General features: G+C 30.5%; 8 protein-coding genes across 9 annotated transcripts; 2 read left to right on the top strand and 6 right to left on the bottom strand.

Moving 5' to 3' along the window:
* Nucleotides 1-1,709: 1,709 nt before the first annotated feature.
* Nucleotides 1,710-4,390, top strand: LOC113795621 (uncharacterized). The gene is made up of 2 exons (XM_075823067.1): nucleotides 1,710-4,016; nucleotides 4,379-4,390. The coding sequence occupies exons 1-2, from the start codon at nucleotides 1,710-1,712 to the stop codon at nucleotides 4,388-4,390; spliced, it is 2,319 nt and encodes a 772-aa protein (XP_075679182.1).
* A 1,686-nt stretch (nucleotides 4,391-6,076) lies between these two features.
* Nucleotides 6,077-6,930, bottom strand: LOC113797923 (uncharacterized). The gene has a single exon (XM_075823014.1). It carries the CDS (start codon nucleotides 6,924-6,926, stop codon nucleotides 6,123-6,125), a length of 804 nt encoding a protein of 267 aa, XP_075679129.1. The 5' UTR covers nucleotides 6,927-6,930; the 3' UTR covers nucleotides 6,077-6,122.
* Nucleotides 6,931-7,017: 87 nt separating this feature from the next.
* Nucleotides 7,018-8,481, bottom strand: LOC113789620 (uncharacterized). The gene is made up of 2 exons (XM_027339184.2): nucleotides 8,119-8,481; nucleotides 7,018-8,053 (listed from the first exon to the last, which is right to left on the bottom strand). The coding sequence occupies exons 1-2, from the start codon at nucleotides 8,413-8,415 to the stop codon at nucleotides 7,187-7,189; spliced, it is 1,164 nt and encodes a 387-aa protein (XP_027194985.2). The 5' UTR covers nucleotides 8,416-8,481; the 3' UTR covers nucleotides 7,018-7,186.
* A 47-nt stretch (nucleotides 8,482-8,528) lies between these two features.
* LOC113798286 (transmembrane protein 208) lies at nucleotides 8,529-9,703 on the bottom strand. The gene is made up of 6 exons (XM_027348838.2): nucleotides 9,578-9,703; nucleotides 9,410-9,514; nucleotides 9,275-9,337; nucleotides 9,079-9,215; nucleotides 8,934-9,018; nucleotides 8,529-8,862 (listed from the first exon to the last, which is right to left on the bottom strand). The coding sequence occupies exons 1-6, from the start codon at nucleotides 9,581-9,583 to the stop codon at nucleotides 8,725-8,727; spliced, it is 534 nt and encodes a 177-aa protein (XP_027204639.2). The 5' UTR covers nucleotides 9,584-9,703; the 3' UTR covers nucleotides 8,529-8,724.
* Nucleotides 9,704-9,727: 24 nt separating this feature from the next.
* On the top strand, nucleotides 9,728-14,769 carry LOC113798122 (uncharacterized). Its single transcript, XM_027348642.2, has 3 exons — nucleotides 9,728-9,844; nucleotides 13,202-13,595; nucleotides 13,668-14,769. The coding sequence occupies exons 2-3, from the start codon at nucleotides 13,278-13,280 to the stop codon at nucleotides 14,067-14,069; spliced, it is 720 nt and encodes a 239-aa protein (XP_027204443.1). The 5' UTR covers nucleotides 9,728-9,844; nucleotides 13,202-13,277; the 3' UTR covers nucleotides 14,070-14,769.
* On the bottom strand, nucleotides 9,772-13,075 carry LOC113797857 (uncharacterized). Its single transcript, XM_027348344.2, has 3 exons — nucleotides 10,645-13,075; nucleotides 10,422-10,580; nucleotides 9,772-10,340 (listed from the first exon to the last, which is right to left on the bottom strand). The coding sequence occupies exons 1-3, from the start codon at nucleotides 12,998-13,000 to the stop codon at nucleotides 9,772-9,774; spliced, it is 3,084 nt and encodes a 1,027-aa protein (XP_027204145.2). The 5' UTR covers nucleotides 13,001-13,075.
* tral (LSM14 family protein trailer hitch) lies at nucleotides 14,113-17,005 on the bottom strand. Of its 2 annotated transcripts, none has more exons than XM_027348533.2 (4): nucleotides 16,701-17,005; nucleotides 16,486-16,643; nucleotides 15,384-16,360; nucleotides 14,113-15,318 (listed from the first exon to the last, which is right to left on the bottom strand). In XM_027348533.2, the coding sequence occupies exons 1-4, from the start codon at nucleotides 16,831-16,833 to the stop codon at nucleotides 14,985-14,987; spliced, it is 1,602 nt and encodes a 533-aa protein (XP_027204334.2). In that variant the 5' UTR covers nucleotides 16,834-17,005; the 3' UTR covers nucleotides 14,113-14,984. The 2 variants fall into 2 exon arrangements, with proteins under 2 accessions (XP_027204334.2, XP_027204261.2); XM_027348460.2 differs by having other exon boundaries at nucleotides 15,384-16,408.
* Nucleotides 17,006-17,899: 894 nt separating this feature from the next.
* LOC113797943 (uncharacterized) lies at nucleotides 17,900-23,818 on the bottom strand. The gene is made up of 10 exons (XM_027348419.2): nucleotides 22,719-23,818; nucleotides 21,724-22,647; nucleotides 20,994-21,665; nucleotides 20,425-20,514; nucleotides 20,216-20,359; nucleotides 19,321-20,143; nucleotides 19,061-19,191; nucleotides 18,867-18,992; nucleotides 18,470-18,799; nucleotides 17,900-18,400 (listed from the first exon to the last, which is right to left on the bottom strand). Exons 1-10 carry the CDS (start codon nucleotides 23,304-23,306, stop codon nucleotides 18,293-18,295), a joined length of 3,936 nt encoding a protein of 1,311 aa, XP_027204220.2. The 5' UTR covers nucleotides 23,307-23,818; the 3' UTR covers nucleotides 17,900-18,292.
* Between the last annotated feature and the right edge of the window lie 35 nt (nucleotides 23,819-23,853).

The following is a 23,853-nucleotide window of genomic DNA, read 5'->3' on the forward strand; positions in this document are numbered from 1 at the left end:
CAACAGATCGTCATCATCATATATCTGAATTTTGCAAACATTTATATTCGTAACATGTACTTGAAATACACTGGGCACATTCATCTTTCATTTCTTTTATCTTTCATGTATTCTCGTGAGAATCGAATGAAGAAAAACCAAAAGTTCTATGACTTTGGTTCATTATTATTTTATATATATGTTTGCCAACCAGAAAAACAAAACAAACAAAAAAATCTTATGGTCGGTTTTATATTCAAAGATCATCATCATAATAATAAAGTTATTTTTTGACTACTTTTTTGATTTTGAAATTCATCATCATCATTATATGTGATTATAGGAATTCAAATGATGAAAGTCAATGATGAATATTGTGAATTCTAAATCCAATTAATTGATTTAACAACAATCGCTCTTGATTTATTTAAATCAAAAGCTACTTTTATGTATTTCTTTTAACCCAGAATTATTTTAATATTAAAGTTATATTGTTTCTTTTATTATTGTGTTTAAGTTTTTGTTTTTTATATTTTTGGCGAGCCAATATGGACTTTTCTATTTTAGAACCTCGTGAAATTCTAAATCGAAGAAACAATTTTATATTAATTTTGGAGTCTAAGTTTTCCCTTTATGTTTCGCTGTTTGGTCAAGACGTCGTTATTGGAAAACAGTTTTTTAATTCCGAAATTGTTGCACAGAAAGAAAAGGAGTTAATTGATTTATTCGATCAATTTAGTAAATACAACGATTATATTATGTTAAACGGTCTTCCTGATGATGAAATTAAGCAAGAAAAGATTAAAGAAGTAACTAAGAAGTATGTTTCTTGGTGCCAGAAATTCCTAACGGCAAAAACCTTATTTGAAAAAGAATCAAATGAAGTGATAACAAATAATAAAGTTTCAGCGACGAAAATTTATAAAACCGAGGATTATAAATTTAAGGATGCGGATCCTTTAAATTTCCCGTTATGGTATTCTTACGTTAAAAATGAAATCGTTGAAAATGAAAGTTTTTCTACCATTGAAAAGATCATCAAAATTAAATCAATGCTACCTGATGATTTTATATTGATATTTGATCATAAAAAACCAAACTTAGATGATATCCTACAACAAATCCAAAAAAGATATGACAATGAGGTTTTAATTGTCAGTTCAATCAAGTCAAGGATTAATAATTTAGAAATTTTATATGAAAATTCAAGATCAACCGATTGGAATCAAGCATTAATGATAGCAAATGCAATTTTAAATTTGCATGAACAAGATAAAGTATTTGCTGCTAAAGAATTATCAAAGTGCTTACTGTTTAAGATAAAGAAAAACGATCTTTTATTTGCAGAAATTCATAACGATAATTTTCCGAAAATTCTGTTGTCAAAGATCAAAACATCTTTCGAGGCTGCATACAATAAAGAGTTGTATGATGTTAATAATTTCAATTCAAAATCAAAAAGACTTTCTTTGGTCACCGTGGAAAATATTAATTGTTTGATTTGTAATGGAAAGCATCTAAGTTATAAATGTCCTTTACCTAGACAAGAAAAATTTGAAAAAGTAAAGATTAATAGATTGTGCTTTCGTTGCCTTAATAAATTCAACAGTTTTCATGTGGGCTGTAGAAGAGGTGAAAGATGCAAGTGTGGAAAAAATTTCAACATTTCAATTTGTCCTTGTGAAGGAAAAACAACAATGAATTTCCACAATCAAACAAATAATGCAACAATGGCAACCAACGATTTTTCATCGAACAATCAAATTGATCATGTTGCCATTTCCTCAACAAACGAAACTAAAACTTTTTTATCGGTTCTCGAATTATGGGCAATTTACAAGAATAAGAAACAGAAAATTTATGCTTTGTTAGATGGTTGTGCTACGGTTAGTTCGATTTCACAAAATTTGGCCAATAATTTAAAAGTTCAAACAACCGTTGAAAAAGGCATAGAAATTCATGGCTATGGAAACAATCAAACCGGAATTTTGAAATCAACGTTTATTCGTTTTGAAAGTTTGAATGGAATAAGTTTTGGTCCAGATAAAGTTCTAATTGGTCCACAAACAATTTTAGAAGAAGTTGAAACAATTCCTAAAAGAATTTTAAACAAAACGTTAGAATTGGGATTTAACCCAATTTCTCCTTCTACTGAAAATTCAAAAATTAAAATTGATGTCTTGTTTGGTTTGGACTGGTTATTCAATCATATTCTTTCACCAGCCGAAGAACGAAAGTTTGTTGAAATTGAAAATGGTTTTGAAGCTTATAATACGAAAATTGGCACTGTCATTCATGGTCATACGAGGAATTCAAAAAGTTTTTATACCTCTTTATGTCAAAGTGTCCATTGCCCAGTTCAGGACATTGAACGAATATTTTTTGATAATTCAGCTCCAGACGTTGAAAATAATGCTGAAGACAAGAAATGGATCGAATCCTATCAAAATAAATTAAGGTTAAACGAAGAAGAACGACGAGTCTATGCTCCTTTACCTTGGATCAATGAAGAAAGACCAAAAGATAATTTTAATCAGATAGTCAAATTATTACCAGCTTTGGTTCGAAAATTGGAAAAAGACAAGTTGTTGAATAATTATACAGAACAATTAGATTTTTTCGTTAACAACAATTTTGCGGAAGTCATTGATGAAAATGCTAAAGATGGCTTCTTTTTGAATCATTTTCCAGTTGTTCGTCAAAATACAACATACGATGTTCGACCTGTTTTTAATGCGTCGTTTAAACGCGGTTCAGCAAGATCTTTAAACGATTTTTTGTTTAAAGGAAATCTAACTGGTTTAAAGTTAACAAAGATGTTATTAAATTGGCGTTTCAATAGCTGTATTTTATTTGGTGACATTCAGAAAGCTTTTCTACAGATAAAAATTGAACCAGAAGATCGTAAATATTTAAAATATTTATGGCAGAAAGATGGTAAATTAGTCATTTTGCAATTTACCAGTGTTATTTTTGGCGCTACGAGTAGTCCGTATATTTTAGAATCTGCTATTTCCAAGTTGTTGAGAGAAGTCGATCCAGAATTAACCGAATGTATTTATATGGACGATATTCTATTTACTGCAAACGATTTGGAGGATCTTTTCGTTCGTTTTTTCAACGTCGAAAAAGCTTTGTCTAAAGGATCTATGAAAATCCATAAATTTACTGCCAAGAAAGAAGTTATCGAATATTTTAGGACGAAAAATCCTGAAATCAAGATCGAAGAAAAGGATGCAAGCAAAATTCTAGGTCTTTTGGCACCTTTTCAACTGAAGTTCCGTTCTTTGGTCCGAGATCTTCATCTTTCTAAGTACGATTGGGATGTATCCATCGATATTCCTTTTATTGAACGCATCGAAACTTTAGCTAAACAAATGGAAGATTTAGTCAATATTCGTGTTCCAAGAGGTGTTTGGCGTTCAAGTTGCAAAGATTTGGTGTTACACGTTTTCGTGGATGCAAGTCGTATAGCTTATGGCGCTTGTGCCTATGTTTATGAAGACAATTGTGGCCATTTGTTAATGTCAAAAGTTCGTTTGGTCTCCGAAACAAAGCGTACCATTCCTCAGTTGGAATTAGCAGCAGCTTTAGAAGGAAGTCGTTTAATGGCTAAAGTTTTAAAGGAGTTACCACATTTGAAGATTGGTAATTTATTCTCTGATTCAATGGTTACGTTGGCGAGAATTTCTAGTAATCCGAAAAGTCTTGGTGCTTTTGAGTCGAATCGTATAAGAGAAATTCAAAGTTTTGGCAATCTTCATATTTGGAAATTTATCCCAACCAAGATTAATCCAGCCGATTGTTTATCTCGTGGTTTGTCTTTGGAAAAGTTGAAGATGAATAAACTTTGGTGGAATGGTCCAACTTCATTTTCGGGAGAAGTTAGTTTGGATAAGGCAGTCGTTCTTGCGAATGTTAGAAGAAGTTCATCAGAAATTTCTATTGAAACAAATATATTTGAAAGAATCTGTAATCTCAAATTTAAGAAGGCATTATTGGTGATCGAAAGATTGTTAGCTTGGATGTCTTCAAGGGTAGAAGATTCCCAGAGAATCCATTATCAACCATTACTTCAACTACTAAAAATAGTCCAAAAGAATCTTTTCAAAAATGAATTTCAACATCTGTTTCGTCAGGAGCCTTTTCCTAAAGATTCTCCGCTTCATAAATGGCCAGTTTTCCTAGATGAAGACGGCTTAATTCGTTTAAAAAGAAGAATCGATAACAGTGAATTATCTTTTGAAGAAAAATTTCCGATAATTTTATTTGATTCTCCGATTGTCAAAGACATGGTAAAAGAGTTTCATATAAAGTTCTTTCATGCAGGAATTTCTAGAACCATATTTGAGTTGAAGAGATATTTTTTCATTCCAAAAATCTATTTCATGGTGAAAAGTTTGGTTATTAATTGTCCAGTGTGTCAACGTTTTCGAGGGAAAAGCTATTCTTTTGTTTCTCCTCCTTTACCAAGCGAAAGAGTTAAAATTCCTGAAAAAGCATTTACAAATATTGGTATCGATTTATTCATCACAAAAAAGATGAAAGTAGCAAAGATTTTGGGAATGATTTTTGTCTGCGGTAATTCACGTGCTGTTCATTTGGATATAGTCAACAACAAGAACGTAGAATCAATTTTTGAATGTTTAAGTCGTTTCATCGGTTTCTATGGTTTACCTAAAGTAATTTGGTCAGATAATGAAAAAAGTTTCGTTTCTTGTGAAAAGAGCATCTCTGCCAAGCTCAATTATGCAAAGAAAAATCTACCAAGGAAGTTCAATTTGGTCTGGAATTTCAACCCCCCGGCAGCACCTTGGTACGGTGGGTTTTACGAAAGATTAATTCGATCGGTCAAGTCTAGTCTGCAGATTTTTGAGTGCAGAGAAAATAAAATCACTGCCGAGAATTTTAGAACCATTCTCGCGGAAATTCAGGGATTGATTAATGATCGTCCACTCTATGTCGATCAGAATGGGATCTCGGTAACCCCTTTCCATTTGATCTTTGGGAGAGGAAGAAGTTCGATTTTTCAACCAACAACTATTCCAGAAACAAACATTTCGACACTTTATGAAAGAATTTCTGGAACTGTCTCCGACTTTTGGAAAAGTTGGTCAAAGGCTTATCTGATCGAATTAGCCAGCTTTTCTCGTGAAAGGAACATCGTTCCACAAATTGGAGATTTGGCTTTTCTCGTTGATAATCAAAGAGAAAAATCCCTTTGGCCAATCGTTCAAGTCTCTAAACTGTTTAAAGAGGGACGTGAAGCAGAGGTTCTGGATCTTATAACCGGAAAAAAGTTTACAAGATCCGTTCGTTCTCTCATCCCGTTTGAGGGAAAATATTGTGAATTCTAAATCCAATTAATTGATTTAACAACAATCGCTCTTGATTTATTTAAATCAAAAGCTACTTTTATGTATTTCTTTTAACCCAGAATTATTTTAATATTAAAGTTATATTGTTTCTTTTATTATTGTGTTTAAGTTTTTGTTTTTTATAATGAATGCGATCAGTTTATTTGAGAAATTTATGTTGAAATTTTTTTCAGTTTAGTTTAGGATCAAAAAACCTATTTACAGACAACAAAACTAAATAATTTCGCACCAAGAATCTTGCTTCGTTTTGTTTCGTCGATCGACAACAATAATGATGATAATCCTGTGTGTGTGTCGGGGGGAAGCAAAACCATAAATTTTTTTTGCTTTTCCCCCCTGTTTTCTGACCATATTTTCATTTGAATTTTCTTTGTGGAAAATTTATTTCCATCATCCTTTTTCATCAAGTTTTTTCAATGTTCCTCTCCTTCAAACTCTTTTTAAAATTACACCTGATGCAAAAAATAGTACAGTACACATTAACACATCAACATTATTGATGATGATTTTTCTGTTTTTGCTTTTGATATTTATTTAAGAAAAATTCAAATATCAAAAACAGAATTCTGCCTTTTGGGTGTCAGTTTGCGTGGGTGTTCAAAAAAATTCATTGAAATATTTTTACCCAAGTTTGTTTTTCACAAATTTCTTCTTCTTCTGTTTTGATTAACCCCCAAAAAAGTAAATGAATGAAAGCAAGAAAAACGTACAAAAAAACGTACAAACGAAAAACAAAAAAAAATTGTTATTTTAGATTTTTTTTTCTTAGATTTTTCTAATTTTATCACCAATAATTTTCGGATTAGCTTTTGTTAATTCATTAATACCATATTGACGATAATCAAATTGACAGCAATGTTCTTTTGCTAATCTATGTTCAATACAAAACCGACCACCACATCTACAATCAAAACCAATAATTTGTATATTACGTGTACAGATTTGGCAACGATTTTTACTATTATTGCTGTTATTATTGATTTCAGCATCTTTTTTACGTTTAATTTTCTTTTGTAAATTATCATTATTACAACTACCGATACTGCCATCAGTGTTTGTATCGCTCAATGACAATTGAATGGTTGAATTTTTTAAAATATCAAATTTTTCCATTGAATTTTCATTATTTGCTGCTGTTTGTTTCGCTGATAATAATTTCATTTCATCATCATTTGAATTTGAATTTAAATTTAAATTACCAATCTTATTCTGTTCAATATCCAATTCCATACGTATGGATTTAATTATAATATTTGATCTTTTCGGTGCTATTGATAATTTCGATCGTTCATAACTAGATGAACGAAATGTTGTTGTTCGTGATGTTGGCCGAAATATTTCCGAATAAAATGGACGTAATTGATTATTTGGTTCATGTTTGGATTTTGGTCTTTGTCGTTGTTGTTGTTTTTGTAATGATGATGGTTGATTCAGTTTTTGTTGTTCAACTTTATTCCAACATGTCGAACAAAATCCATTAAATTGTTCGGATGCATAAAACATACAATCATTATTTAAACATTGTTTTGGTATTTTGGTTGCCAAATGTTGTTGTTCTTTTTTATTCATAATTTTCCTTGTTAACTGATGTTCACTTTCTATCAATAAAAAATCACCGAAAAAAAGTTATAGTTAAACAAACAGAGAAAGAAGTTATCTATTTCTAAAAAGCGAAAAAATTTTTTATTTTAAAAAAATATAGAAATTTTTTTTTCTTTCCATCAAACATCATTTAAAAGTTTTTATTTACTCAAATTTTTTTGGTTAATAGCATTATTAAATCAAACAAACAATGGTGAATAATGAAATTGTTTTCGATTTTTTTCCATTCATTTTCTTATTGGTCGTTTTGTTTTGTTTTGTTCATTTCGATTCAATGTTGATGATTGAGTAATTTGATTTTCAATCTGTGCATGACGTTGTGATCGACTTAAAGAATTATTATTCACTACATTCTCAACGATTTCCACCATTTCAACATCATTTGATATTTGATTATTATTGTTGGCAATCGATTGTTGACCATCATCACAATATCTGATTGTATTTTCAATCAACAGTTCACGTTGTTTTTCCATATTATCAATTTTTCCATACAAAAGATTCATATGTATTTCATCACCATCATAGATATTTTTAATAAAATCTAAAATATCATTACGTTTAAATTCAAATCTTGAACGTATTCCCCATTCATAAAGATAATCCGGTGATAAATTTGTATCCGTTTGTGATATTTTTGTACGTTTCAAATATGATTTCCGTACAAATTCTTTTGTTATTAATTCTTTGATATTTTGTTTAAAACAACAATCACGTGCTATTTCATATTTATGATCAATACAAAGGCCAATTTCTTTCAATCCATTGAATAATTCATTTTCGGTTATTTTTTCTTCATCTTCCAATAAAATAAATGATAAAATAATAATCATTAATATACGTTTACTATTATCTAACACTTCTTCATAGGTAAGATCATCAAAATCTAAATCATCATCATTAGCTTCTTCTTCATCATCAATATTTTCCGGTACTAAAGTTTCATCGAATGAAATATCATCATCATCAGAATTATTTTTCTCGGTTATCGTTAGTAAATCATCTTCATATATAGTATACAAAAGATATGATCGTGGTGTAATTTCAACTTCGATCAAAAGCATTCCAAAATCTTTCCATAATCGTTTGGTTACCTGAAAACAAATGAATTGATTTTAATTAGAAAAGACAAAAAGATAATATAATCGAACAAACAAACCATTCTCATAAGATGATTCATTTTCGAACGATCAAGATTAAAACATTCACCTAAATGTTTATTAATATCAGCTTGTTTAATCAATAATTTTAAATTTTCATTAAGCAATATATAACGAATACAATTCGAGATTAAAACTTCAGTTTCGGTAACATTAGTACCAGCAATAAAATCATTATTCGATTCATCATTAACATTTGATCCAGTAGCATTGTTTGTTTGTGGTTGATCATTGACCGAATCAAAATCAACAATGGCACGATTAGTACCACGTTTTCTTCCCGATCGACTTGACATTTTTTGATCTAATTTCGAATTGACAAAATAGTTATCAAACACGAGTCTCAAAGTGAAAATTATTGTTTTTCATCACCAATGTGGATTCTATTATATTTATACGCCATCTCGTGTGCAAAAATTAAAACATTTTTATTTTCATTTTTTATTTTATTTTTTGAAAAATTTTCTACAAATAAAAACAATAATTTTTTTTTACAAAACAAACAAACATCTATAATCAAGTTGTTTTTTGTTTTGTTTTTTTGAAATATGTTTTCCATTTGATTAATTGATTTGGTGTCGTTTCATTCATTCATTCAATCATTTTCAATTAGCCATACGGCGCATTTTTCTTTCCATTTTTCGTTGCTTTTTTTCATCAACTTGTTCTTCGGCTGGTGGTGGTGCAAAAAACCATGGTCCTAAAATATTTACCCATAATGAATAGAATGCATATATTGGTACCTGGGTTCGAGCGAAAAAAAATCGACGATTAAAATATCAAGGGGAAAAAAAGGTAAATCAACAAAACTTACAAAACACCAACAATACCAAAAATAATTGGAAAATAATGATAAAACTTGAATCAATGAATTGATGATAATTAAATCTTTAAAATGTCTGTAAATAGAAAATCAAATTTAGTCTCATCAAACAAAAACAGGAGAAAAAAAACCATACTCAGCAAATCCTTTTTCCATATTGAGATCAGTACCACCATCAACCAATGAACCGGTAGAATTGAATACCGGTTTGGCCATATATTTCATCATTGAAAGTGAAAAACCATGAATAAATAAACAGAAAAGGAATCCTGACTTTGATTTTTATAAGAATTATCCATTAGTTTGCAACAACATCAAATTATCATACTCACAATATATTTGAATGTAAACAATAAATCACTCCAATAAATTAACATCACAATCAAATAGATTAGCTAAATAGATTTGAAAATCAAATTCAAACATTTAACCATTTAGAAAAAGAAAAAACAACAACAAATAAATACCGTCGATATGGAAGACATATAAGTATAATGTTTGATTGTTTCATTATTTTCCAGATAAATTTGTTTCTGTCCTTTAGTTGCTTGTTTACCACCTTTGGTTGGGCCCTAAATCAAGGAAGAAAAAATGAATAAATTTTCAAAGAATTTCATCAAATAATTCAATCTTACAGCCATGTTTTTTTTAAAAAAAAAGATTAAAATTCAAATTAACAATTTTAAAATGAAAATTTATTGAGAAAAAACAAACACGAGATTTGCCAAATAAGCAAAACAAAAAAAATGTGACAACTATTTTCACACATTTGGTTCTCACACATCATTCGTTCGAATTCGTTTTTTCTGGTTTTTTTTTGATTCGAAAATCATTTTCTACTTGCTGATCTACTTTTTGCATTACTTTTTTTAGTTAATTTAGCTGATTTAGCTGATGCTTTTGTACTTTTATTTGTTGTTGTTGTCTTTTTACTTTTATTACTTTTATTACTTTTTATTGTTTTTGTTTTACCTTTTTTTCGACTATTATTATTATTATTTTTCATTGTTGAACTATTATCACTTTCACTTGTTGGTGTTGTTGTTGTTGATCCTGATAATGTTGTGCTAGCTGTACCACTTTTTTCCGGCAATGTTTTCAATCTCGATGATGATGATGATCCTGAACTTAAAACATTTTCTGTCGGTATCGTTGTTGATCCAGTTGAATGTGTTGAATCTAAATTTGTTGATGATGATGATCCATCCAGATATGTAGCTTCTATAGCAATTTCTTTTGTTTTTTCTATGGTTGTTTTTACCGGTGATCTTGAAATCATTTCTGTTTGCGTTGCTGATTTTGTTCGTTTTAATGATGTTTTTGATTTTGAAATTGATAAATTTGATTTACTTGCTGCATGACCTGCACCATGTTTTACACTGACCATCATATCCAATTCTAAAAGGTAAATTTTAAAATTTCAAAAAATTTGAAAAAGTTTTAAAATTTTTTTTTCAATCAAACAGAAACAACAATTACCATCAGGACTATAACGAGTATAGAATGGAACACCGGCAAGAAATGGATTAAATCGTACTCTTAGATCATCATCTTCATCCGTTTCACCATATACCATTGGTGAACGAAAAAATACCGAATCTTTTTCACCAAAAATATCCACCGTACTTGCATTAGAATCTTAAAGAGAGAGAGAAAAAATGATTTCAAAATTTTCTCAACAAAAACAAAAACAAAATCCTACTTATATGTTTTCGAAAGCTACTGGGTGATATTTGTCTTTTAATTTTACTATTGGCTTTAACTTCTGATTTTGATTTGGTTGCTTTTAATGATCCTGATTTAGTTTTGGTTGCATTCAATGACCCTGTTTTTGATTCATTAGCTTTTAATGAACCTGATTTAGATTTGGTTGCTTTTAATGATCCTGTAGTTTTTGATTCAACAGCAGTTAATTCCATTGTTTTTGAATCAGCAGCACCTGCTGCTGTTAATCCAATTGTTTTTGATTCTGTAGCTGTTAATGTTTGTCCTGATTTTGATTCTTTAACATTTAATGATCCTGATTTAGAGTCTTTAATTTTTAATGATCCTGATTTGGATTTAGATTTTTTTGATGAAATTTTTCCAATTGATGGTGAAAATTTAAAACTATCTACAGATATTTGTTGCCTAACAGAAGATGATCTTTCCGGCTGTGATGCTATTGTTGTTGTTTTTGCTAATTCTGTAGGTTGCTGCTGCTGTTTGGTCATTGATAATGATTTTGAAACTGATTTTTCCGTTTTTTGTTGTTGTTGTTGTTGCTGTTGTTTAGTCATTGATAATGATTTTTCTGTTGGTTGTTGTTTGTTGTCAGTCATTGATGGTATCGGCGATAATTCAATAGATTCAGCAACTGCTTTTGATTCTGTCAAATCAAATGATGTTGGTTCGACAAAATTATTTTCTTTAGATTTTTCCTCCGTTACTGCTGCTGTTGGTGGCTGTGTTTCGGTCAAATTTTCTTTAGATTTTTCTAAAAATTTTAATGTTTCTGGCATAATATTGGTTGTTGGTTCAATTTTTGTTGCCGATGATGCTGTTGTTGTTGTATCATCAACAATCATTGTCTGTTTGATTGGTGGTAGTTTTTTCGATTTTTTTGATGTAGATTTTTTTGTTAAAGTTTTTGATTTAGCTGCTTTTGATTTACCCATTCTTGATTTTTTACTACCACCGCCAGCAAATGTTTTTGATTTACTTCGTTTTGTTGATGTTGTTATTGCTGTTTTTGTTGTTGGACTTTTTGTTGTTCGTTTCATTTTCAATGTTTTAGCTGCTGTTTTAACTCTTCTAAAAAATGATTTTTTATTTGCCGATTTATTTGATTGTATTGATTTTATTGATTTTTTTGTTTTGTTTGGTGGTTGTAATCTTGTCTTAACAAATTTCATTGTTATTGGACCACCAATACCACCACCATTATCATCAACATTTTTCATATGTGATCTTGTTTGTAATAATGTTTGATATGTTCCACTAGCACCGGTTTTTTCATTAACATCACCAGTACGACCACCACCACTTTTTTCAGTATCCATTCTTAATTTGGATATTGTTGTTGGACTTGGTGTTTTTGTTACAATTGAAAATCTTTTTGTTGTTGTACGATTACTTTTAGGTGTTTTCATTCGTCGTTTTGATGGTGAACTTTTTGATGGTGATCGTTTTGATGGTGATCGTTTTGATGGCGATCGTCGTGAAGTTGAAAGTTTTGATGGCGATCGTTTTGATGGTGATCGCCGTGAAGTTGAAAGTTTTGATGGTGATCGTTTTGATGGTGAACGTCTTGATTGCGATAATTTTGATGGTGATCGTTTCGATGGTGATCGTTTTGATTGCGATAGTTTTGCTGGTGATCTTTTCGATGTTGGTGATTGTAATCGTTTTGATAATGGTGATTTGGTTTTTTTCGATTTATTTGAATTCATCGTTCCTTTTGTCATCATTGTACCACCTGCCAATGTTGTTACTGATCTTGCTGTTATTGAACCTGGTTCTTTTTCCGCTAATGGTTCAGCTGCTGCTGTTAGTACATTTTCTTGTGTTTGTTCACCAATTGTTATTGTTTTATTGTCATCATTTGTTTCTTGTTGTCCTGTTTTATTTGTTAACATTTCTTTATTGGTCACTGCTGTTGTTGCTGTTGATGATGATGGTGATAATTGTTGTGATTGTTTTGTTGGAATATCTGTTGCTATTTCTGGTGATTGTATTTCTGTTTGTATATTATCAGTTGTTGTTGCCGATAATGCTGTTGCTGTTGTTATTGATTTTGGTGGTGATGATGGTGTTTTTTTCTTTATTGATTGATTTTTTGTTGTTGTTGTTGTTGTTTTTTGATTTTTACTTGTTGCCGTTGTTGTTGTTGATCTTGGACTTCTTTTTCTTTTACTTATAGTAGTTGTAGTTTTTTTAGTTTTTTTCAAATTTGATTTTATTCGCATTAGATATGTTTTACCTGTTTTACTTGATTTATTTCTATTAGTTGTTGTTGTTGTTTTAGATTTTTTCATTGTTTTTCCTTTTGTTTTAGTTTTTCGATTTTTTGAATTCATTATTTATTTATTTATTATTTGTGGATAATATGAATGAATGAATGAATGAATTATGATTCGAATAAATTATTCAATTACAAAACACATTTAAATATTGATTTTTTTCATTACTTTTTATTTCCTTAATTTTGTTTTGTTTTTGTTTAATCAAATTATTTTGAATTCAATTTGAATTTTTTTCCTACTGATTTTCCCCAATAGATGGCGTGCCTAATCATATCACATAGCACGGTCACATGTTTTTGTTTGTTTAATTCGTTCGATTTGAAACAAAACAATGAATTCATCATTATCAATTGATCGAGATTTATTGAAAAAAACAATTTCCGAACAACAATCAAATAAACATCAAAATCGATTATATCCATTTTGGCCAAATGATTCGGATCAATTTAAACGATTATCATTAATATGGAAAATATCATCGGATTATGATTTGAAACAAACATGGGCTATTCGACATGAATATAAATATTATTTTGCATTGAATACAATAACCAATATAACCATTGGTCAACAGATAAGAAGATTTTTTGGTCTAAATCGTCAAAATTTAGCATGGTTCAGTACGATTACACCATCTTTAGCTTTTTCTGTATGTTTAATATTGAATAATTACATTCGAGTATTGATAATTTTTCTTTTTCAAAAAATTCAATCCATACAGACAATTTTAGGAACTGCTATTCATTTTGCTTTCATAACTAGTCCGATCATCGATAAACCGAATGATAATCATTATAAATATTTAATTCGATCAACATTTACACAATTAACGACATCGGTTATTTATCCAATTGTATTCATAACTGGATCATCATTATATTTTGCAGCAAAATATCTGACACAACCAATACCTGATGATTTTGGTATACGACCTGAATCAAGAAAATATGTTTGGGATAAATTTCTTAAACAATTATTCTTAAAACATCGTCGATCATGGTCGATTTTTGCAATAATCAATGTAATTGCTGCATCTACATTAACCATTATGGAAAGTGAACAAACAAAACAATTATTCCGTAATGAACAAAGAAAATATTTAGAAACTCAAATAGAACAATAATGAGGATTTGATTCAATTCAATAATATTTAGACTTTTAGTAAATAAATTTAATTATTTCATTTTAATAATTTCTATTCATTTTCCCATCATCATCATGTCATTTGTTTATCCTGTATACATTGGTATTTCAGTTTTCAAAAAAAAAGAAAAAGAAAAAAACCTTTTACCAATCAATTTGTATACAAATAGTAAATGGCCATCAAATGTAATCAAACAATTGATATTTTTTTTGTTTAATAATGAATTTGATTTGATTAGTGTAATGAAGAAGGGAAAGTTATTTGTTTTCGTTCGGTTTGTTTGTTCCAATTAGAAAAAAAAATCATTGATAATTATATAGCCAAATCAGAATTCGAATGAAATGATTACTTTGTGAAAATTTAAATGTTTTTTTACTGATGTCTCTCAATCATTTAAATGTTTTTTGTTTTGTTTTGTATCCAAAAACTTATTTTTTTTTTCTTAATCAACAAAAATATAATTTGAAAATCGAAGATTAAAGTAGATTTCAATAATTATCATATTAGATAATGTTTATAAATGGGTAATGTGTATATGTGTGTGTGGACAAACAGTGTGTGTGAGAGTGAAAAGAATATATTCAAAAACTAAGCAAAGAATCGATTGTATCTCCCATTATTCAAATGAGAATTAAGTGTGTGTGTGTATGTGAAGAGTACGAGAGAGAGAGAGAGAGAACATCAGAATTGTTGTTGATTAAATGTGGTTGTTGTTGTTTGTATGAATGGTTGGTGGGTGATTAGGTGAGTGGGCGGCTGGAACGGCACAAATCGAAGTTTAGATGAAATAGAGATTTTCTTGAAAAAAAAGAGAATGTTCATTGGTTTTTGATGAAGAAAATCAGCCAAAAAAAAAATACGTAATCAACGGTCATCATTTAGGCTAAGTAAATATTAATTTTTAGCCGGCGATACGGATACAAGATTTGAAGATGAAACGGCTACAGCAGAAGAAGTTGATGCTACCGTTGTTGCATTATTGGTCGAAGATGATGCATTGGAACTAGGTACACCATTTTGTTGTGGTTTATTAGCATTATTTACCCCACTTCCACCTGAATGATTAGCTTGTTGACCACTTCGATTACGATAATTATGTTGATAACTACGATAACCACCGAAACGATTGTTTGATCGATATCCATTATTACGGCGCATTGGTGCTACCATACCGAACGTTTCACGATTTAATTTTCTTTCTGCTTTCCAATCGACACGTTGAACATTTCTACAAATGAAAAAAACAAAAAATTCTAATTCAAATTTCAATAATGGTCAATATGAATGACATACCCTTTTGTACGTTCCAAAGCTTCACAAGAAATTTGATCAAAGAAGGATTTTTCTTTATTATAGCAACCTTCTTTCGATGCATCCTTATCAGTTTCCGTTTTAGGAGAAGCATTCGTTTGTTCACTAGTAGTGTTAGGTGTTTCTGTATCTGAATTTGAAGCAGCATTATTTGTTGAATCACCATTTACTCTTAAGCCAGCCAATTTTTCTTCTAATTGTTTAAATTCATCTTGGGCTTTTTCAAAATCAAAATCTGAATCAGGTACATCCAATGATGGTTTCGTATGATGACCAGCCGTACGATTTGGAACAAAATTTCGATTATTTTGACGACGGATAAAATTATTAAAGCCACCCATACCACCACCACTCGAACGATGATTACCATGTTGATTTTGAAATCTATTCGAAAATGAGGTTCGTTGAAAACCACCCATATTCATACCACCATTTCGTTGTTGAAATCCATTCATCTGTCCAAAACCACCGCCGCCGCCACCGCCACCACTACCACCTCGTGGTTGATTAAGATTACGTCTATTTGCAAAATTATTTTGACGATTCATAAATGAACCACCACTTGAACCATCTTGACGATTATTTTGATGCGATGTTGGTGCATGTTGTTGTTGCTGTTGTTGTTGAGATTGGTGTTGACGATTCATTTGATTCGGTGTACGTTGTGGCAATTGTTTCTGGCCACCAGGAGTTTTCGGTCCTTGTTGATGTGCGTGACTACCGCTAGAACTCGAAGCAATCTGGGCACTACTAGCATTAGGTTTATTAGCCTGTTTATTAGATGATTCATGATGTTGCACAGAGCTAGATGATTGACCACCGGATGATTTTGATCCAACAGCGGCAGTTGATGCATTCTGTATACCAGCTTGCTGTAATTGTTGTTGAAGAGATGATGCTGAAGTACCTGCACCACTACCAATAGCATTAATACCCGAAGCTGTTCCACTGGATGTAGTCTGCGAAAATGATGATGGAAACGGTGATGGTTGTGATGTAGTTGAATGCTATCAAAAATGAATATTTCAACTGTTTGCAACAACAACAACAAAAAAAAGGAACATTTTTTTCAAAAATTACATACCGCTTGTATGATGGCAGGATCAGTTAATCCGGGTGATGGTGGTTTATCAACAATTAAATCCTTTATATCCGATGCTCTAAATATTATATATTGAAATATTTCATCTCTTGGTGGTACCGGTTTCTCGACAACACGATCTTCCGAACCAAATGATCGTACTAGACATCAACAAATATTAATTAAATTAATGCAAAAAAATCAAATCAAATATATACCTTGAGCAAGAGCAATAGTTGATTCTTTTGGATCGACTGTATAAAGAATACCTTCATAACGGATTTCGGATTTTGAAATCAATGATATTTTTGAACCAAAAAATGGTGTAGGATTCATTGGTGTTGTCGACATTTTTTTCTTGTAATAATATTCAACCAGTGTAATTCAATAATAATTTCAAACAAACAAAAAAAAAATATTCAACGTGGAGATTACAAAATTTATGGTATGCAAACCAAAAACGAAACGAAACAAAACAACAAAAAAGAAGAAAAAATAACTAATAATGAAATTCACAAGCAATCAAATTGAATGCTTTTATTTATAGTAAGGAAACGAAACGAAATTTTCTTCTTCATCAAACACTTGAACTTTAAATTGAAATGATGATTATTGGCTGGATTGATTATAACGTGTCAAATAACCGTGTATAATAATTGTAGAAGTATTGCCAACAAAGAAATATATTCGAAAATCAATCAGAGATCAATATTTATGACAATATTATGAATAATAATGATGACGAATGTTTGATTTATTTGGTCAAAAAAAAATGCATTCAAAACACATGAAAACTTAAGAGACACACACAATCAAAAACGCGATAGATTCGATTCATCGAGCAAAATAAAAAAAACAAACTTTACACAAAAAACAAAATAATAAACTTTAATTGAAAAATTTACAATTAATTCTTCTAAAATGTCCACAAATTGAATCAATCCGAATCATCAAACACAAAAACACCAAACAAACGAAAAGCAAAAAAATCTACTCAATTCACGATATTGAGACACAAAGACATCACACAAACACACAACACACACACCGCGCGATAGTGCTGCTTTCATTGATATCAATACAAATATGGTACGGCATTTACTCGCTTTTTTGGTTTGGTGCTCATTCTATCCAAAACACACACGATTCCATTGTTCACTTCATCATCCTCCTCTATTCCTCCTCTTCGTTGAAAAATTTTTTTTTTTTTTTGGTCTTTTCAAATACTACGGTACATAGATGGCGGGAGAAATTTGAAAAAAAAATCTTGTAATCAAATGGACTTTTACAAATTCAAATTTTATTATCATATTTCAAATTAATTACAATTTCGTTTTGAATATTCAAGTATTCACAATATATTCATATTTATATTTTGTTTTGTATAATAATATTTATATAAAAACAAAAAAGTTATTTTTTTATAGGCCAACAAAAATTATAATATTAGAAAAATTGGATGAGAAGAAGGAGAAAAAAATTCATATTTTTTCCCCTGTTGATGATGATGAAGATGATGTTTGTCTGTGTTTTTCCGAAAAAAAGAAGAAGATTTGTTTCGTTCTGAAACCAAAAAAAAGGTATCAAAAGAAAGAAAATTAAGAGGTAAAAACGGAAACAAAAAAAATGAGAAAATGAAAAATAACATTATTTTTCTTCATTAAGCAAAAAAGAAAACAAACAAATTTGTGATATTCAAATTTTGTGTAGAATTTTTTTTCAAAAAAAAAAGAGCGGGAAATTTTTTAAATGATGATGATGATGATGATGTGGATGATAAATATGACTCGATAAATATTTTTTTAAAATGTTATCTAGAATAAGCTTTAAATAATGTTGTTGATCTAACCATTGTACGATCACGTTCCATCATAAATAATACATCTTTCATTGTAACACGTTTATATCGTTTGATTGTCTAATTGTAAAAATAATAATTTTTTATTAATTAATTTACAAAATATTCCAAAAAATTTTGAAAACATACCGTTCTAGATGAACCAAATGATGATCCAAATATTGATTGACCAATATTCAAACTATTATTATTATTCTTAGTTTTATTGGTATTACCATTTAATGAACTAAATATATTTCCACCACCACCACTATTATCACCATCATTTCCAGATAATAAACTTGTTGAACTTGTAGAATTGTTGTTCATTGTTTTTAATCGTTTTTTTGGATTACCAATAGCTTGTAAGGCAGTTTTGTTTGCTTCACGTTGACGTAATTCTTCCATTTCTAAACGTTGCATTTCTTTAGCTCTTGCTTTGATTGCAATATGATCAGGATCATCTACTTTTGATCGACTCTGCAGAACACAAAAAACAAAAATTTTGAAAATTTTGCTTTTAATAAAAAAAATAAACAATTCTTACTTTGGCTGCTTTTATTAAAACTTCTCTTTCTTGTTCTTCATGTCTACGTTTTTCGATTCGATCCAATTCTTGTAAAAATTGTGCCTGAGCTTTAACATCCTGAACAATTTCATAGTTGTGATTAGTCTGATTAAAAAAATAAAACAGAAATGAAACAGTTAGATAAAAATTCATCATGTGATAGGCAATCATACCCGTAGATTTTCTTGTCTATGTTCTGCAATTGCTCCCAAATGTTCGACTAGTGTTTTGAGACGTTCTTCGGCAGCATGTGAAACCAAAGCAACTACATCGTGCGAACAATCTTCGAGGTCGTATCGTTTGACTGGATTTTATAAGAGAAAAAAACAACAACAAAAACAAAATTTGTTTAGAATTCAACATTCGGAAAAAAATTCTTCACCATGGCAACAGTTGTATACCAAAAATGATTGTTCAATATTTTGTCACTAACCTATTTTATTTAGTTTCTGTTGTAAAGGTGATGTATATAAGAATGGTTCATCTTTACAGGAACGAATTTGTTGGCCAATAATTTCGGCATTACCAGCCAATATCCGTTGACTTTCTTCGGCCAAATTCACACCACCCATTGCAGCTACATCGTTAATATCATCATCTTCACGAAATGATGATGATGCGGTTGCCGTAGCATTACGTTCACCACCAGGAACGATAGTAGAACCTAAAGGAGCCGTGGATGAAGATGTCGTTGAAGCGACAGAGGTTACCGAAGCAGCAGCTTTTTCTTTTTTTGCTTTTTCCGATTTGGCTTTTGATTTTGAACTAGATTTTTTCGACTTAGCTGGTGGTGGTGGTGTTTGCAATGATGGCGATGCTAACGATGAAGGTGATGACAACAATGGTGAAGATTGTTGCTGAACATTAGAATGAATAGGTAAACGCTGATGAGATAATGAGGTATTTGTTGTTTGTATATTCGGAGACATTGACATTGACATTAAGCCAGGATGTTGATGACCTGTATGTGAAGTAATTGTTGGACAATGTGTATGATGATTTGGCGATGTTAAAACTATAGGACCCAATGAATTTTGTTGATGTTGTTGATGATGATGATGAAGATGATTGGAAGAGCCAAGTGGAGGCTGATGTAATTGTTGTTGATGTGGTGGCTGTAATGATGTTATTATCTGGGCACCAGCAGGAACATTTCCTGTCGTCATTAGATTAGAATTTGGTCCTAATAGACGAACACCTGGTGGCAATGGTGATGGTCGAGATTGTGGTGAAATTGTAGGAACCGGACTGATATTCTATGTGCAAAGAAAAATTGTTTTTTTAAAAAATGTTTCATTTTTCAAAATTCAATTTTTTTTCAATCATACTTGAATATGAGACAAATTCTGTGCACCTGCCATTGGATGATGATTGGACGGATAGGCCATTGTAGCACTTGGTGGTGGTGGACGTACACCTTCGATTTTTAGCTCTTCTTTCATCAATGAATATCGAAGAAAAGGTAAACTTTTCTGTTTGTTTTTTTTCAATCAAAATATTAGTAAAAAAAGAATCTTCTTTCATAATTACAACAAACCTTTAAAAAAGGAACAAGACATGGTTGCTCAGAGGAATTTAATTCTCTTTGCAATTGTGTAGTAAAATCTTCTGGTTGTATTGTATCGTCCTGATAAAACATAGAAATAAATTATTATTATTAGAATGGACAATTTTTAAAAATGATAAAAAAATTTTCGATTCTAATATTTTTAGCGGTTGCCTGTGTCGGATTCTATACTGTCGATGACAATGTTGAACGATGAATAAATAGAAAATGAAAAAAAATTTTTGGATCCAATTGATTTCAAAATACAAGAAATACTAAACAAAACAAAAAAAAATGCCGCCTAATTTAAAGCTAAGAATTACTTATTTTTTATGCTTCCAACTAACAAAAATTTCTGTTTTGTCATTTTCTGTTGTTGTTTTTTTTCTAGTTCGCTGGAGCATTTTTGTGTCTATAGCGACAGAGGATATATATTATTATTATTAGTGATGATGGCACACACACATTATATTCAAGATGAATCAAATCAGGATCAAAACAAAATGACATGACAACCAAATTCTAATACAGTTTTTGATTAAAACAAATGAGGTACATACAATTAAACCTTGAATAAGTGATTTAACATTCGTTGCAACACTTTCCGGTTGTTCACTAGCCAATCGAATCAATGTTGATAGAAAATTTTTACATTTCATTTTTGCTGTTGTTGGTGACATTTGTGATGGAGCTGCCGAATTGACCTGAGAATTGGTAGCTGTTGTATGAACTCTTAATTGTGGTGCTTGATGTCCACTTGATGCGGATGTTGTCACTGAATTTGATGTAACATTTGATGGCGATGATTGTGTCGATACGATAGTTTGCATTGTTGGTGTTGGTATCGAAACATTACCAGCAATCATTTGAGATGGTGGTAATATTTGTGAAACTTTATTTGCCGGAATTGTAGCCACTTGTGTATTACCACCAGCGGTTGCTGCTAATGAAACAGGTAAAACAATCTGATTACCGCTCAATTGTGTTCGTATAGTTGAAGATGTGGGAGGTTGTATTGTAACATTTGTTGGACCAGTTGTCGATATATTTGCTGTTCCGGTTTGTGCTGCTGCAGTTGGTAATTGTAATCGCAATCCTGATAATTGATGACCAGCTACTGTTTGAGGTGCAGCTGCTGCTAATGCCTGTGGACTAACATTCACCATATGCATTTGGCCATTTTCAGTTTTCACAAATATAGCTTGTCCACGAACTAGTCCAGGAAATGTGAGCTAAAAGAAGAAAAAAACATTTAGAAATAGAAAAATATATCGTGTAGAATAAACATACCGGAGATGCAAAACTTGTCGCTCGATTAGGTAATCGTACAGGAGAATTTTGAAATTGTACCAAACGTGGTTGCATCGGAGTACCTGTTTTTGATTGAATTGTTGTGCCACTTGTTCCAGTGATTATATTTGAAACAGCATAACCAGCAGGTGCCGAAACGGCTGTAGGCATTTGTAATGTATTACGACTAGGACTATTTACATTGACAATCTGAAATTGTAGATTCGATTGATTATGTGCAGAAACATTAGCTAATTGTTGCTGTAAATGAGCCTGTTGTTGTGCTCGTGGATCCAATACAATTGAATTAGATAATGATACTTGTGGCATTTGAATTTGATGATGATTAGTACGAATCGTTTGATTTGTTGATGGCTGTGTTTGTATCAACATTTGTTGTTGACCGCCATTTGTTTGTTGTAAATTTAAAATTGGCGCAGTTTTTTGTGCCATCGGCATTTTATTTGTTACATTATTATTATTATTATTATTATTATTATTAATTTGATTTGTTGTCATCACAAATGGTGAACAACTTGTTGATGTTGTTATTGCACTTGTTTGCTGAATTTGTGTTGTTATCATCGAAATAGGTGTTGAACGAATCATTGCCGGTAAGGATGTTGATACGGATGATGATGATGTTATTAATGGCATAGTTGTATTATTTGTTATGGTTGTTGATGGTATAACATTTGATTGTTGTTGTTGAGGTACAACATTTGAAGTTAATTGGCCAATTGCAATTGGCTGTTGCTGTATCGATGATGATGATGATGATGATAATGATGCTACTGTCGTATTTGTCGACAATGATGTATTAGATAATGATAATGAAGGCGATTCTGGTGGTGTCATTGTTCCATTTGTTAATGAATTTGAATTTGATTTTAACAATGTTGTTTGTTGTGTCATATTAGAAATCTAATAAAGTAATTATTATTAAAACAATACATTTTTTCTTTAATAATTCAATTTTTTCAAAATCAACTTACCGAACTATTTACAGGTTGTGGTGAATTAGCACTTAATAAAATTCTTTTACCACCAGCTCCAGTCATTGTTGTTGTTGATGATGATGATTCGAATGTTTGTTGTTGTTGTTCAGGTTGAGATTCTGTTGTTGATGATGATGATAATAAATTTGAATTTTTAACATGATTCATCAACATATCATCATTTTTATTATTTTGATTCGATTCTAGTTGTTCATTGTTAGAATTATCGAAAACATTTGTTGGTGGTGGTGCTACAATATTATCAACTGAAGATGATGATGATGATTGAAAATTTAATGAATGATTATCATTATTATATAATGATCCGTTAGTTGTTGTTGTTGTTGTAGTGGGAGGTGATGACGTATTAATTTGTTGTTGTTGTTGTTGTGATTCATTCAATAAATGTTCACTTTTATCACTATTATTCGTATTATTATCATTATTATTATTATTCATTGATGGTAATATATCCTGGGAATTTATTGATAATGATGATTGTTGTTGATTTATTGTTGTTGTTGTTGGTTGAACAGTAGATGTGATGATGATGAAATAGATGGCGGTTGTAATGAATTTTTTCATCCATTAATAATGATAATTCTATTGATGATTCTAATTGGCCAACTATTTGTGATATTGTACCATCAGAATCATCATTATTATTACCACCAAATATATCAATATCAATTGTTGATGATGTTTCGGTTTTATTATCACCATTCTTATTAATTATTTCATCATTATGTGTACCATTATTAGTTCCGGTAGTATCAATATTTTCACCACTAATAACACCACCATCATTATTGCTACCACCTTCTCCAGCAGCAACACCACCACCAGCAATTGAATCGACTCCAGTCATGGTTATAGTTGTTGTTGTTGCTGGTGGTGGTTGTTCAGTATCCATACGATGGATAGTAATTTTTTTTTTAGATTATTATTATTATTATTATTCTTTTTTTGGTTCCAAATTCTGATACGATGAATTAAAAATAGTTTGTTGATACGTACGTCACGATATTTATTGACACAAAACAAAAAAACAAATCATTCGATTTTCAAATCATACATTTATAATGGATGATGATGATCATCATTGAATCTTATTAATGATGAGGATTGCGAA

The sequence above is a fragment of the Dermatophagoides pteronyssinus genome, unplaced genomic scaffold (genome assembly GCF_027571235.1).
Source record: "Dermatophagoides pteronyssinus isolate colony J.1.1.1.1 unplaced genomic scaffold, Derpt_VIB-CSIC_2022.12 sq0022, whole genome shotgun sequence".
NCBI lineage: Eukaryota > Metazoa > Arthropoda > Arachnida > Sarcoptiformes > Pyroglyphidae > Dermatophagoides > Dermatophagoides pteronyssinus.